Source organism: Lasioglossum baleicum, chromosome 9, assembly GCF_051020765.1.
Source record: "Lasioglossum baleicum chromosome 9, iyLasBale1, whole genome shotgun sequence".
Taxonomy (NCBI): Eukaryota; Metazoa; Arthropoda; class Insecta; order Hymenoptera; family Halictidae; genus Lasioglossum; species Lasioglossum baleicum.
The window spans coordinates 17,789,718-17,803,612 of NC_134937.1; the positions used below are offsets into that span (position 1 = coordinate 17,789,718).

Genomic DNA, 13,895 nt, shown 5'->3' on the forward strand with positions numbered 1-13,895 from the left:
AAGGAATCCCAAGGATCCCAAGATGCCGCGAGTTACAGGCCGGCGCGGCGGCGCGGCTAGGGAGCACAACTTTCAGGTAAGTTTAATCTCCTGCTCAAACTTGCGGGGGGATTCGCCGGCTTAATCCCGAAAAGACATACACGTCGGTTTACGAATCGTTTCGTCCGACATCCACGCCCCTATTCCCGTCGGATTATCATTGAAATCGCTGGCCGATTTCTTCTCTCCGACAGTTCGCCGACTGTTTATGGGAAAAGTAATCAGCGCGAGCGGTTCCCGAGGAATTTAATTGCGTTTAGTTGCGCGCGGGATGCCGGGTAACCGAGACGACCCATTCGGAGTTCCCGAATTTCTTCTTTTTTACCGGAGATTTTAACGATCTGGCTGCTAGCATAATCGCAGGAAGTATACTCAGCGTCTGAACATCTAGCGATCTTGTTCGAACAATGTATTAATATATCGTTCAGCTTTGGAATAAAATATAGTACGAATTAGGTACATGAAACCGGACGTCTCTAACAATTAACATCCCACCTGCTATTTTAATTTAAACATCTAATTCGACTTCTGATCAATGCGATTGTCGTACACGTACGTAAGTGAAAAAAACTGTTTAAAAGTCACACTTATATTAAAATGCACGAAAAAGGAGGAAATAATTTTTTTAGACATTAGCGACTATAAATAAAAGTGTGGAGCGCTAAACTGTATTGACGTAATCTTTTCGTGGGCGCTCGACGCTTCTATTTATAGTCACCGATGTCGAAAAAAATTGTTTTCTCCTTTTTAGTGCATTTTAATATAAGAGTGGTTTTTAAAAAGTTTTTTTCTACATATTTTTTTATTTTCTACTTTTCAGTCTTTTTTAAATGGAACGCAAGATATATACAATAATATGCAAGAATAGTAATAAATGCGCGAGATAGAATGACAATGGTGCTTACTTTGATCAATTTTATTTAGAAAAAAAATAATGGCTGTATAATGTTACTGTTAAAAATCGGACATTAATAGATCCATTATTCAACAAGAGGATTATCCTACTAAAGAACAATTTATTTATTGGCTGCTCACGACACTGGTACAATGTATTCGCGTATACCGTTCGAGAAAAGTATGAAACCTGTCGGAATAATGATTACGGGCCATTCATGTAATTTGAAGGCACGTGTCGCGGTTGGAAGTCCCGGGGACGCGGGTCAAAGAGAGGAAGACACCGGGAATGATAAAAGAAATCGAGGCCGGGCAAGAAAAAGAGACGAGGGTAGAAATTGTGTGCTGGAAGGTTACGAAAAATCGAGGAAACCGGCGGGGGTCAAATGCCGCATGATGGATAACCCGGCGGGAGAGGTTCGAGCGTATAAAATTGATCAGCGAACCAGAATCATTCGATTGTACTTCCCGCTCGTTGCCTCGAGCCGCTCTCCTTCTATCCTGGATCTCGCCGCCGCGCCGCGTTTCTTCCATTCATTTTCTTTCCGCGGCGAGCTTACACGGGGTCGATAACTCTGATTCCTCGGGATCGCCCTATATCGTCCTGTCGGTGGTTTATTTTCACCGTCCCGTTCAATGGCCGCGACTATCCACCGATTTCCGATCGAAATGCTTCCGAAAAAGTTTGTTTTATACAAGGATATTCTTGAGACATGAGTTTTCAGAAAAATGGAAAAGACAGCCTAATAGTTGTGTCTATGTAGCTTCTGTATCTGGTAACTAATCCAACCTTTTTTTATTTTACATAAAAATCCATCATAAAAATCCACATTGCGATATTCGTCAACAAACGCGTGCTTCCATTTCGAATCGGAGCGACTCGCCCGATTAAAATCACATTTTGGACTCCCCGTGACAATATTGCAAGTGTTAGGCGAATACTTGCGAAACAATCTATGTTTCCGCAACGGAAACGTGACTCCAGGTGACGCAAACTTTCGCCGAAACGTCGACGATCGTGGACACGAGACCCGAACCCGTCCAAGTTGCCCGGAAAATCGCGGATCGGACCGAGCAGCCACGGAACTCTCGGAGAATGTTCCGGGATTATTGGGATTGTTGTGGGCTTTCACCGCGAACGGACGGACCCAGGATCCATCAATAATCATTTTCTCGTTGAACAGAAGTCGAATTCCGCGTTCCAGAACGCGTGGGATGCTCGTGCTGATTGTAGGAACAAGAACGGGAAAACGCGGTGAACTGATAACGGATCGCACGACGAAAAGTTAGTATTACGCTGTTTCTGTGCGAGAAGTAGAAGCCATGCTGCTCTCGATAAACAGAAAAACGGGGGGAACGAAGAAAGAAACGTCGTGGAACAGAGCAGCCCGCCAGTAAATACTTATCAGCGCCGCGCAGAATTCCAACCCGCTTTCTTTCGCAATATGATAATAAAATCGATCCCGCTGCAAGCGACTATCCGCGAGGAACACTCCACGCCATGTTGCACTTGGAAATTCGCTGCTCGGTGAAATTTATGGGAGAAATGGTTTACACGCCGTTTTACGTAGACGCCATTTACCACGTCGATTGCGGACAGGACGAACAAAATCATTTGGACGCGTTTGTTATTAATAGACTGCGGATCTTTATGCATTTGTAGGAAAATTGAGTAGATTAAATTCGAAATTGTTGGAAAATCTTAAAAATTCAAGATGTCAATATATGATTTCTCATCTGTTAAAATCATTAAGGGAAGAAATAACATCGAATTTCGTTTCTATTTATTGCAATCAATGCAGACAATTTTTATTTTGCATAAAGATCCCCAGTATAGTTCTTAGACTATGGTGGTCCTTCACCTGTAATTGGAGCAACTGAGGCACCATTAAAATTGCCGTAGCATTATTTAAAATATTGTTTACGTTATTGGATTTGTTGGTATCTGACCAATTACTAAACATTTAAGTATTATACGAGGTATTATATCAATGTCATACCCATAAAATGAAAAAATCATTAACAGTCGATATATCGTATGTCGTAGATTTAAGCGTGTTGTTAGGATAAGCATGGGCTGAGCATTTGCCGTTGTAGGTTGCCGAGTGCTCGCGCGTGTATTTACATTATTGATTTCTTACAATAATTTTTTATATACTAACTAAACTAACTAAAAAATAAACTAACAATAATTAATTACATAATTAATAATAATACATTAATAGCCATTGTGGCCATTAGTCAACCTCAAGTTTCTTATCTCGATACACCGGGCGGTTAATTAAATTTTTTTCGTTTTAATAATTAAAGTTGTGCAATTTGGCACCGAAAGCACTAGAATAATTTTCGTCAAAGGAACAATGCACAGAGAAGGTCGCTGAGAGGTCCTCCGTGGAAGACAAGGACGTGACCACACAGAAGCATTTAAGAAGCCGCGAAATCCCCGAAAATATGTCGCTCGGAGAAAGCGAGGCGCTTTGCATAAAGCATCGTAATGCATTCAGCGCCAGTTCGCCAAGCGTTTCCCACTAAAAAAAAATAAAAAAACAAAAAGAAGAAAAGGAGACGAACAACATCAACAACAGAAAAAAGACAAGCAACAGAGAGATAGAGGGACAGAGAGAGAGAGAGAGAGAGAGAGAGAGAGAGAGAGAGAGAGAGAGAGAGAGAGAGAGAGAGAAGAGGGCAGGGAAAAGTAACGGAGGCAGCTTTGAAAAGTTTCGGTCGGTGAAAAGTTGCGCGGAAATGCGGCGCTGCCGCTAAACGACTTTCGTCGTACGTACAGCTTCGAATTTCATTTTGAAACGTTGAATCTTATTAAGAAGTAAAGTCGTTCCGAAAGTTCTCGAATATTGCGGACGGGGTTTCCCTTATAAATCCTTAGCTCAACGCGACACTTCTCTTGCGAGCGTCGCGCCGCGTCGCGACGGAAGCTGCCCTGGAAAAATCCAATTTGGGCGGATGGAGGAGGCGATTACAAGCCTTTCGTCACCGCGGGACAAAATTCCGTATCGCCGGGGCCCTCGCGTGTCGAAATAAAATGCCAACAAACTGCTTCAATTAAGAGAAACTCGCCGATACCGCTCGAGGAATTTTTACTCGGGAAAAGTGCGACATGCTTTCTTAAAGAGAGTACAGTACTGTCTCGATACACGTGAAAATTTCTGAAAAATTTTCTAGCATAGAAACGGATGAACATTTCTTATTTCTAACAATCTTTTTGTGGAAACTTTTATCAACATATTGGTGACACTTTTCTGCTTAAAATGAGCCCAAAGACGACACAGTTGCAATCAAATAAATTTAACCTATACATACGTTAAATATAAACTTATATTATCCGAATTGATTAGACCCGTGTTACGGTCTACATTTTTTCAAAATAACGCGGATAATACTTGTGATGAAATATGAAGATACTGTGGTTTAATCAAGTCAGGTAGCTAAGTAAGATTCCGATGTAAACATTTTTGTTGTAATCAGTCTTTCCCACGGATGAGCTTGTCGCCGCGATCGTAATTCCGTTTTCTCCTTGCGCGCCTAATAATCCGTTCGATGGTCCGTCGGACGTAATAAGAATTTCATTAGTCGGTCGAAATTATTCCAAGAAGTTGGCGTTTAACGACGCGAGCTCGCGACTCGCCGAGGAACGAGATGAAAGATAAAGAGGGGTTGCTGACTCTCTCTCCTTCCACGTTTCCGACGGTTTTCCTTTCCTTTTTTTTTTATTAACAATCAATTCTCTCTTAACAGGCGGTCGGTAAAAGCTTACCTTTGCCCGGGCGCGGCTCGATATCGAGTCGATCTTAATGACTTTCTCGGAGACCGGCCGCATAAAAAACCGAGCGAGCACTTAATGAAGGTAATTTCAAGGGGTCGAGCTAAAGAGATCAGATTTTACCGTGAGCCTCTGTACCGGGGCGCGGATAATCGAAGCCGAAAGGCTGTAATCCATCGAACTGGGCCACTGGCTGCAGAGAACGGAGCTGAAGGGAACGCGGATGGTGGAAAACGGGGGAGGAAAAAAAGAAACTACATGAACGGAAGGAACGCGAAACAAAAGGAAAATATCCGGAAGACTCTCGGCTTTGTTTGCATTTCGGGTTATCTCTTTAATCTGACCTCGGCTTTTCTTGATTCTGGAGACGCAACCCCCGTCGTTGGAACGGCCATCTTTAATTACGGCCACTTTAAGTCACCACCAAGATACCGCCAGCATTCCCACTACCACCCACAACCCTGCTCTCCCACTCGCTGCCAAGGAATCCCCTACTCTTCCGCCAGCCCTTCAGCCCGATGTCTGAAACTTCAGAAACAGGGAATGAAAGGGCGTGCTCCAACCCCTAACGAGAAGATTAAAGGAGTGACGAGGTAATGCCTAATCAATCGTACTGTCGCCAAACGAGATCTCTTTTCACGATATCGCCGCCGCCGGCCCGTTGTTATTTATTTATGCTTGTTGACGGTGTTGTTTGAATGGCCTTGCGCCGTTTCTTCTGGATTATTGATGTTTTCGAGGACAGCATGGTGTATTCTACCACTCGTAATATTTAAATACATTTCAACCCTTGTGTCAACATTGTATAGATGCGTAGGCACTTCCAATTTATTTTTCATATTTGTTCAAGGCTCTGTATCGAGAACAAATAGCGAAATTGCTATATCCGGAATCATTTCAACCCGTATGTCAATACTTTGGTATCTATATTTTTTTTAATATATTATATTTGGACAGCGGATTTTATAAATAAAAGCGTGGAACGCCCACGAAGATTACGTCAATATAGTTTAGCGCTCCACGCTTTTATTTATAGTGACTAATGCTAAAAAACTAAAAAAATTATTTTTCCTTTTTAGTGCATTTTAATATAAGCGTGGTTTTTAAAAAGTGTTTTTTCATATATTTTTTACTATTTTAAATTGTGTGTGTACCTACCCATGTTCGTCACAAATGCATAAAATCCACTGTCTAATGTTATAATGAATAGTTATAAGAATGGTCCGTCGCCGGAGGGTTAAAGCATCGCAGTAAACCCGTGGAAAAAGGCGACGTGAATACACGTCCGCGAACAAAAGAGAGACGGGAGGTGCTCGGCAGCGCAGCGCGGCGATGTTTAAACCACGGCAGATTACCGTGTACAAGAAGCGGCATTATTTTCCTGCAAACATCGGATTATTCGCTCGTGTAAAGGACGCCGGAAGTCCTCGAGGAGCGTCGATCTCTCTTCGGAGACGCGGCCGGTATATACGTTCGATTAAGTGGCGTATTTACGGGGGGCGCGCATTCTACGGGTACAAACGAGCGAGGTGTGAGTTCGTCCTTGAGTCTTAACCAGGCTAAAAAAGAGCCGTCGATTACGAGCGGCCATTATTTTCCGCGGCTCTCTGCCAACCCTTCTCGAGTTCTCCTGGCAAGGGAGAGAGGCTCTGGAACTAAGAGGAAAGAGGACGAAGGAGAACGCGAGAGAGAAAGAAAGCGAGGTAGAGAGAGCGAGAGACAGGGAGAGAGGAAAAAAAAGGAGGACACAGGCTCCTTCGTATTTTTAACCAACCCCCTAACGAGCGGCTGGCTTACTTATTATTGGCTCTCAAGGTACCAGACGCAACCCTTATCTCTTCCTCTCTTTTTCGGCCCTCCATCGTTTTTGCCGTCGCCGTCGGCCCGGGTTTCTTCTCCGTCTGTTTCTATCGCTCCGGCAGCGCGACGCGGCTGACGTCGGCGTCGGTGTCGGCGTCTCTCTACCGTTGATGGAAATCCAACCGTAATTTATTTGCAATTTTATCCCAGCCGCGCGTTGCGCCACTGGAGTTCAATTTTCCGTGCGTTATCCGCCCCCGCGTGCTACGATGAATCTTCCCGGGCCGCGCGCCGGGTGAAAACTCGTTAGTCCGGCCCGCGAAAACGAACGAAGATCACGGAAGCAACTTTTAATATCGAGCCACGTAACCGTCGCGAATATTAAGGGCAAGGCCGACCGATGTTCGCCGTTCCGACACCTGGAAAATTAAATATGGGATCCCGGTTCTCGAATTCCTGTCGGAACTTCACCGTGTTTCACCACTCGGTTCGACATTTTCACCCGGAAGGTGTTTATTGTCATATTTTAATGGTCCGAATATATTTGTACGCTGGTTTGTTCAAGAATTTAATGATCGTTAATGATCGTTTTAACGAATATATGAAAATGTAATGCTATCCTTATCGTCAAATGCAAAATAAGTTATTACCAGACTGCGGATTTTTTATGCATTTCTGGCAAAAATAGGTAAGTACAATTTAAAATCGTGAAAAGATTAAGAGGATTTGAAATTATTAAAGGGAGAAAAAGCTATCTTACTTGGCTATTGTTCCTCACAATCGAGGCACAACATTTTTATTTTGCATAAAGATCCGCGGTCTAGTTATAATCGAGTGGTTCAATTGAAATACTTCAAGAAACGGTTAAATATTCTATGGTTATTGAATGGGGCCGCAGTGTCGGCTCTTATGAAAGAAAACATCAAAACAATCGTGCGCAGATTTCCCGGTATATCATGGAGTCCCAACCCCATGGCCGTAGGGTTAAATAACCTAGCCGAACAGAATTTTCCCCAATTCGACCGTCAAGAAATATTTTTCCAAATACGCAACCTGCGGAAAGGGTGAGCGGCGTTTATGGGGTTGGCTATAGCAGTAAAGCGCACGATTTGATGGGAGCCAATACATTTGAGCTTATCACCTTATCGCCAATGGGTATACCCAGCTAGTAGCATCCCACGGCGGGGGGTTGGCCACCATAAAATATAGAATGAACCCCCTGTCAGGTCGGGGACCACCCCTGCACGGAATCATGCCTGGACATCCCCCTAGTTCTCTCCAATAGTTCCCTCTCTATGTTTTTCTCTCTCTCTCTCTCTCTCTCTTTCTCGCCCCATTCCCATCGCACACGTCTAACACACACGCCGTCGCGTCAATCGATCTCGATGATACGACCACCCGCGACCAACTTCATACACTTGTGTTGTTACAACCTCTTTGTTGTCAAACCTACGCACGGGAATAGCAGCAGAAAAATATTTCATACCGAAAGGAGTTTTAAATCTTTCATCTAAAATACTTCATAAAACATGTTATTTATTGTACAGTAGTAAGATAGGGAGGGGGGGCTTGTTTCAAATTGGAGGTTTTTGATTTGATCTCGCGAAGATACGCGATTTTAGGGCTGGCAATACCATCAGAAACGCAAAAGAGAAGAGTCTTTTTATTTTATCTGAACCTTTATTTTATCGTTGGCTATCATTCACGAAGTAAACATGTTTCCAGATTAAGAACTCGACGTAACAACCAAACAACGATCGGCACTCGAATACCATAATCACGTCAGTGTAGCTTGTCACGAATACAAGACCGCCCCCGCTTCATTAGGTTGTTAGGTCACAGGAAGTCGGGCTTGCACGACACAGTTAAGCTGCCAATCTTAAATAGGAAGACAAAGTCCACAGTCCTCTATAATCGAGTTATGTACTAGCTTAACGTCGTGTAACTATGGCAATACACGTGTCCGAAGTTGGATATAGATGTACTATACTCGATCCACGAGGTGGGCAGCAAAGTTTACATCCGAAGTACGAAGTCGCACAAGAAAAATATACAGCACAGACGGTAGAATAAATATTATTATTCAACAAATGGTGGTTATTCCAGGTCGCAAATCTTCTCTGTGTGGGCATACTTCCGTCTAGCTAAGCTAAATTTTGAACGGCACTGAATGAACATGAATGACCTTGGAAGACGAAAGTGTTATGCGTGAGTGAATTCGTCTCGGGATGGACTACACGCTTGAATAAATAATAACATAAAGTTCCGTATAACAAAATAAAGGTCACCTTGAAATCTCGGAATTATTTGGGAACAATAGCGTGGAATCTTTGAATTGTGGGACAGCCGTATATTCATGATTATTTACTACAAAAAGTGGCCAATTTTCGAAATCTGTGCGTGGCCAGTTTCAGCATAAGGTTTCGAATTCGTCCCAGTTACCACACCCTGTACAATCATCGAACTGGCGTACCATATCGAAACTAACCCCCTACAATCCCCGCAGAGCAGATTCAACCGCGTGCACACATACAGAGAGGAGAACGCCATAGGAAAACACCATGCATAGACGACCGGGTGTGACGAGGCATTTAACACGTAGCCCAGCAGACGGTCGGGGGTGGCTGACAGGGATGGTTCGAGGGGGGCGCCCCGTCGTTATTCGCAATCGGCCGCAAATATAAATATTTAACGCGGTTATACGGACCCGCGTATAAAATTCGCTTAATTTATTACCGGCCGGTTGGCAAATTGTAAAACGCTGATTGCTCTCGCCACCCCCCGATCTCGCGCCGCGTTTTTGCCACCCCCGCGGCGAGGTGGCGAGAGATCGGGGGGGGGAGGGCGGGTCTCGTAATCTCGAGGGGCGAGTTTCGTCGAGTACCCGCTCCGAGCTGGTAAAAAGGTGCCTTTAGCCCAGAAGAATGAAGAATTGCATTAGCCTGGATTAAATCAAGAAAAAAACGGGGCGGGGGTGGCCCGGAGGGTGATCGTCAGCCGCAAAAAGTTCCTTCTCAGCGCGAACCACTCCCACGTTTTTCTCCTTTCTCACCACGGCCGAAAGGAAACACGTCGAGAGGGAAAAAATCTCCGGGAACTTTTCAAAATCAACATCTCTCCGGACCGTCTGTTTCCCTTTGCCATATATCCGGCGACTTTAAATTATACCCGAATTTCGGGAAACGAGACGCTGCGCGACCGAATCGCAAAATGAAAATTGAACAATTTGCATTGAGATTGCGATATTGGCTCGGAAACAGAAAGATGAAGGTGTTTATTGATCAATATGAATGTAGTTTATGGTCTGAACAAGAAAGAAATTCAAATGTTGTAAATGAGGAAGGTGAATGATCAAAACATTCAATTTCTACAGTAATACGATCAAGAATCTCGCAGTTTGTTGACGGAATATGTTTATCACACATAATGGTGCTCTCTTTGGGGAACAAGATTTATTTAGGAAAAAGTGTTTGCTAAATGTTACTGTAAAAATTCGGACATTTCAAATGCAGCAACCTGATGTACAAAATCGTGGTGAACTGGGAAAAATAGAACAGCAATGAGGATACAGAAAGATTGCACAGAACAAAATATGTAAAAGTGTGCACATCATTTCAAATACAAATTGAAAGCAAACCCAAAATTATCAATACTAACTCGACTTGATTACAGATTCGTATTATGCCATAACCGCAGTGCCTCGAACAACAGATATTTCTCGAATATAATGGTTTATAGATTCGTCCCATCGTTTTTCCAACACGGACGAACACGCTAAAAACATGCGACACTAATTCAGAATAACTCTGTGTACATACCCGATAACGTAGAAACCGAAATTCGTCGCTCGTAACAAATTCACCGGACGCATCAGCAATGCAAATATTTTCGCTATCCTATCCGTGTAGATGTGCGCGAGGGAATTCTCGCGAATGCATCTATTATATATCGCAAATATTTTTTCGTCGTTGAAATCCAGCGGATCCCGCATTGTACCGACGCATTAGTAAAATAAAAAAAAAGAAAAACGTGTCACGTCGTGTGTAACGACACGACATGACTCACCGCCATTTGCGTTCGCTATTTTCCGTCGTGCGTACCGGCTGAACGCGAAAAAATACCGAAGGATTTCCGACTAATGACGTAAAAGTCTCGAAAACTCAATTGCGAGAGCATTTCCTCGCGAATCACGATTATCAGCAATGATGTTAATGTTCGTCATTCGAAAAAGTTCGATTTTCACAAGCGTCCCTCATTTTCATAATTATTTCGAAGAATTAATGGTTATTATATTCGTTTCGCCATTTTTACTTCACTACTAATGTAATGTCGATCGTTCAGAAAATTTCGAGTGCCATTTTTGCCTGCCATTTTCACAGAAGTTATATCTATGTGTAATGTTTTACATATATAATATTTCTGTTTTAAATACTCCATTTCCTGATTAGTTCGGATAACCGAGGTTCTACTATATGTATCGTGGATTAAACCAGTAATTACGGTCCAAACAGCGTCGTGTTTGGTACCATTTCAATCAGAAAAGTGTAGCGACTATGCTGGTACAAGTTTCATTAAGAAATCATTATCAACAAAAGAATTTTTTACCAATGTTTCGATTATACAATCTTGAGATCTCAACTTTTAGACGCAAGAATCTCCTGATTAAATGATCGAAAGGGGTACGAGGCTCATTGTATGTTTTTATTGCTCTAAATTTTATCCACCCATCTTTCATAGTATTAAATTCGTTAATTGTAATATATGTATGAACGAGAAATGTTCCAATCAGACGGGCAAATGGTACTGTTTGACGTTCCATTCGCGAGAGGTCGCCCAAAACGTGTCGGAGGGTCGCGGAAAATTTGGGTCACGCGGCATTCCGCGTTCTTTGGCCGGGACGTTGAAGAATAAGGGGCAAATTTCCGCGCGACGAGACCGAAGTCCCGAAAGATCAATTCTGCGGTCCGCGTATTCGCGAACCGACGACTCGGTTTCCCGGTGCTGGAAGCCTGAAAGCTTTTGCGAGCTTTCGGAATCGTGCGGTGCGGGGGCGAGTGTTTGCGTCGTACGTCTTGTCTTTCCCGGGTGCTTCCGATTTCCCTCGAATTCGAGGATGGCGTCGAACGGGACTGCGGGGTCCATTGTCCGTGAAATTCGAGCCTCGACACCGTAGAAGGGCGAGAGAAGAGTCGAAGGTCTGCCGAAGGTTTCGCCGGAGGTTTCGCCGTAGGTTTCGCCGAAGGGAAGAAAGATGGGAAAAAAAATACGGAAGGCTGTTTGGGCTCGACGTCGCATCGCCGCCGATTGACAGGGCGTCGAGTGGCTCCGGTGTTTACACGCCCCTGGGGGCAGCCAAGGTATCATGGGCTGAAAGCCAACCCTGTATAGTCATCTAGAATCCGCTGCCTATCCTACTCGGCCTCGTTCTCCTGCATATTGGAAAAAATAACGGTCGCTCGCGCGCTCCGGCTCCCTTCCAGCTTCAATATCCAGTTTCGCGACAGGTCTACAAGATATTGTTTTAAAGCGGAAATCTGTCCCCAGCGAGCTGTAAATTGAGAGAGGGGGGCAGAGGGACACGCGCGGGGGGAAAACGCTTCAATTCGACCTCGCGCCCTGGAAAAGTGAAACAGAAATCAGGGTGGCTGCTTTATGGTAAATGCTCGCGCGGATTTCGAGCAGTTTCTCTGCGCCGAAATCTGGTGACTCGCTGAACGCTTTACTATTGCTTATATTTCTTAAGGGTTGGAAATAATGTACCAATATTTTCAAATCCTCCTAAAGTTTTTACTGTTTTCCTCAGTTGTTCACAATCAGTAGAATTGGTTTATTGTGGTCAGACATTCTGGCTTTAGCACTTGGAGCTAACTTCAGTATTCGCACGAAGTAGAATAGGTAGTTCATGGTCAGACAAGAGTTAATATTTTCATATTCGGCATGTGTGCACTGAATGAAATAATCAAACATTTAGAAAGTAACATACATTTACATCATTATAAAACCAATGGCAAAGACCTCTTTTGGAAAACGTGTATCACAAATTGAGAACGAAGCGAATCTTAATAATCCCGCATAATCTTGAATGTTCCAAAAAGTTTGGTTCCTCTTCTCGCCCCCTGTTGGAAAAAGAATCTGAAACTTGTTTCCAGAGTTTGTATAACATTATTGAACGGAGTATTTCTCCAGAAGGAACCCACTTTGAATAATTCATAATAAAGGGTAAAATACGAGAACAGGAGGGTAATGAAATTGTTCGGCACATTCCGAGGCCAAAAGATTGCGCATACTAATAACCCGTGAAGCCAAAGTTTTCGTGGATACACTATCTGGGGAAAAAAAGCGTATAAAGCGACTTCCGAACTTCCTACAATCACTCCGAACAATTCGTTTCTCCTGGTTAAAACAGTCTCGATTAATAGCAAATCACCACTCGTAACAAATTTTACTTTTTAGGAAGCTGTACCTCTGCATTGACTATTCAATAGAAAGTTGATTTTATGAAGAAAATACAAATTTTCAACTTTAGAGACGTCTTATGCTTTAAGACTGTTTTACATACAATTCTAATTTGCATGATAGTATCCTACACACTTTTCCGAATAAGGTGATATTACATTAATTATATACATACACTATACATATATATACATTAATTATATACATATATTATATATGTATACATACATTAATTATTACATTAATGCTAAAGTTAGTACTTTGAGACTCGGAGTACCAGAAAGATATTTAAATTTAAAATTGAATTGCAAAGAAATGTTTGAAAAATTATAGAGCACTGTAAGTGACGAAATGACGTCCGAGATGTCAGCTGTCATACAATGATTTTTGCAACTGGGAATAACAAATGGAAACAACGCCATCACTACACGAAAAAATGAAATTACTTTTCTAAAAACTCAATAACATTTAAGGGTGCAGTATGCGACGATCGGTGGAGGGAGACCGTGGACGAGGAGTGCAGGGTAGTGCAGGTCGATTTACCTGCGAATAATCGGCAGTCGGTAGTAACGAGTTCGCGGAAAGATAAATGGGACTCGCATGTCCTGCGACGCGGAAGATTTCCCCCAGGTTTTCAGGAATACGAGAGACGTTTGACGTACGTGCCACGCCGACACGGGCGCGAAATGCGAGTTCAGAAGGCGCGCAGGTTCTCCCACGTGGATTGAAACTCGTCCGTGTCGCTGCTTATGCTTATGCGAGGCCAGCTGGCCTCCTCTTCTCCCCCCGTAGACCAAGATGGGAATCCAGCACGGTCATTCCGACGAAAGCCGCAACAACCGGCAACAATATACGCGAACGAGCTCGCACGGCACGTTTGGGAGCCACCGGATCCATTAAAATCGCGCATCTGTAGATTAAAGTAGAA

The 13,895-nt window shown here is 43.3% G+C and overlaps 2 protein-coding genes across 12 annotated transcripts in view; one reads left to right on the forward strand and one right to left on the reverse strand.

The window, feature by feature from the left end:
- Positions 1-13,895, reverse strand: part of Urm1 (Ubiquitin-related modifier 1) — a 386,421-nt gene that overhangs the window by 288,936 nt on the left and 83,590 nt on the right. The gene's annotated exons all lie outside the window — the stretch shown is intronic.
- Positions 1-13,895, forward strand: part of LOC143212000 (uncharacterized) — a 210,876-nt gene that overhangs the window by 163,826 nt on the left and 33,155 nt on the right. For 8 of the 10 annotated variants that reach the window (XM_076430231.1, XM_076430239.1, XM_076430240.1 and 5 more), the window contains one exon: positions 1-76. In XM_076430231.1, the coding sequence (XP_076286346.1) occupies positions 1-60 (60 nt within the window). In that variant the 3' untranslated portion in view covers positions 61-76. The other 2 variants (XM_076430233.1, XM_076430230.1) reach the window with 2 other exon arrangements.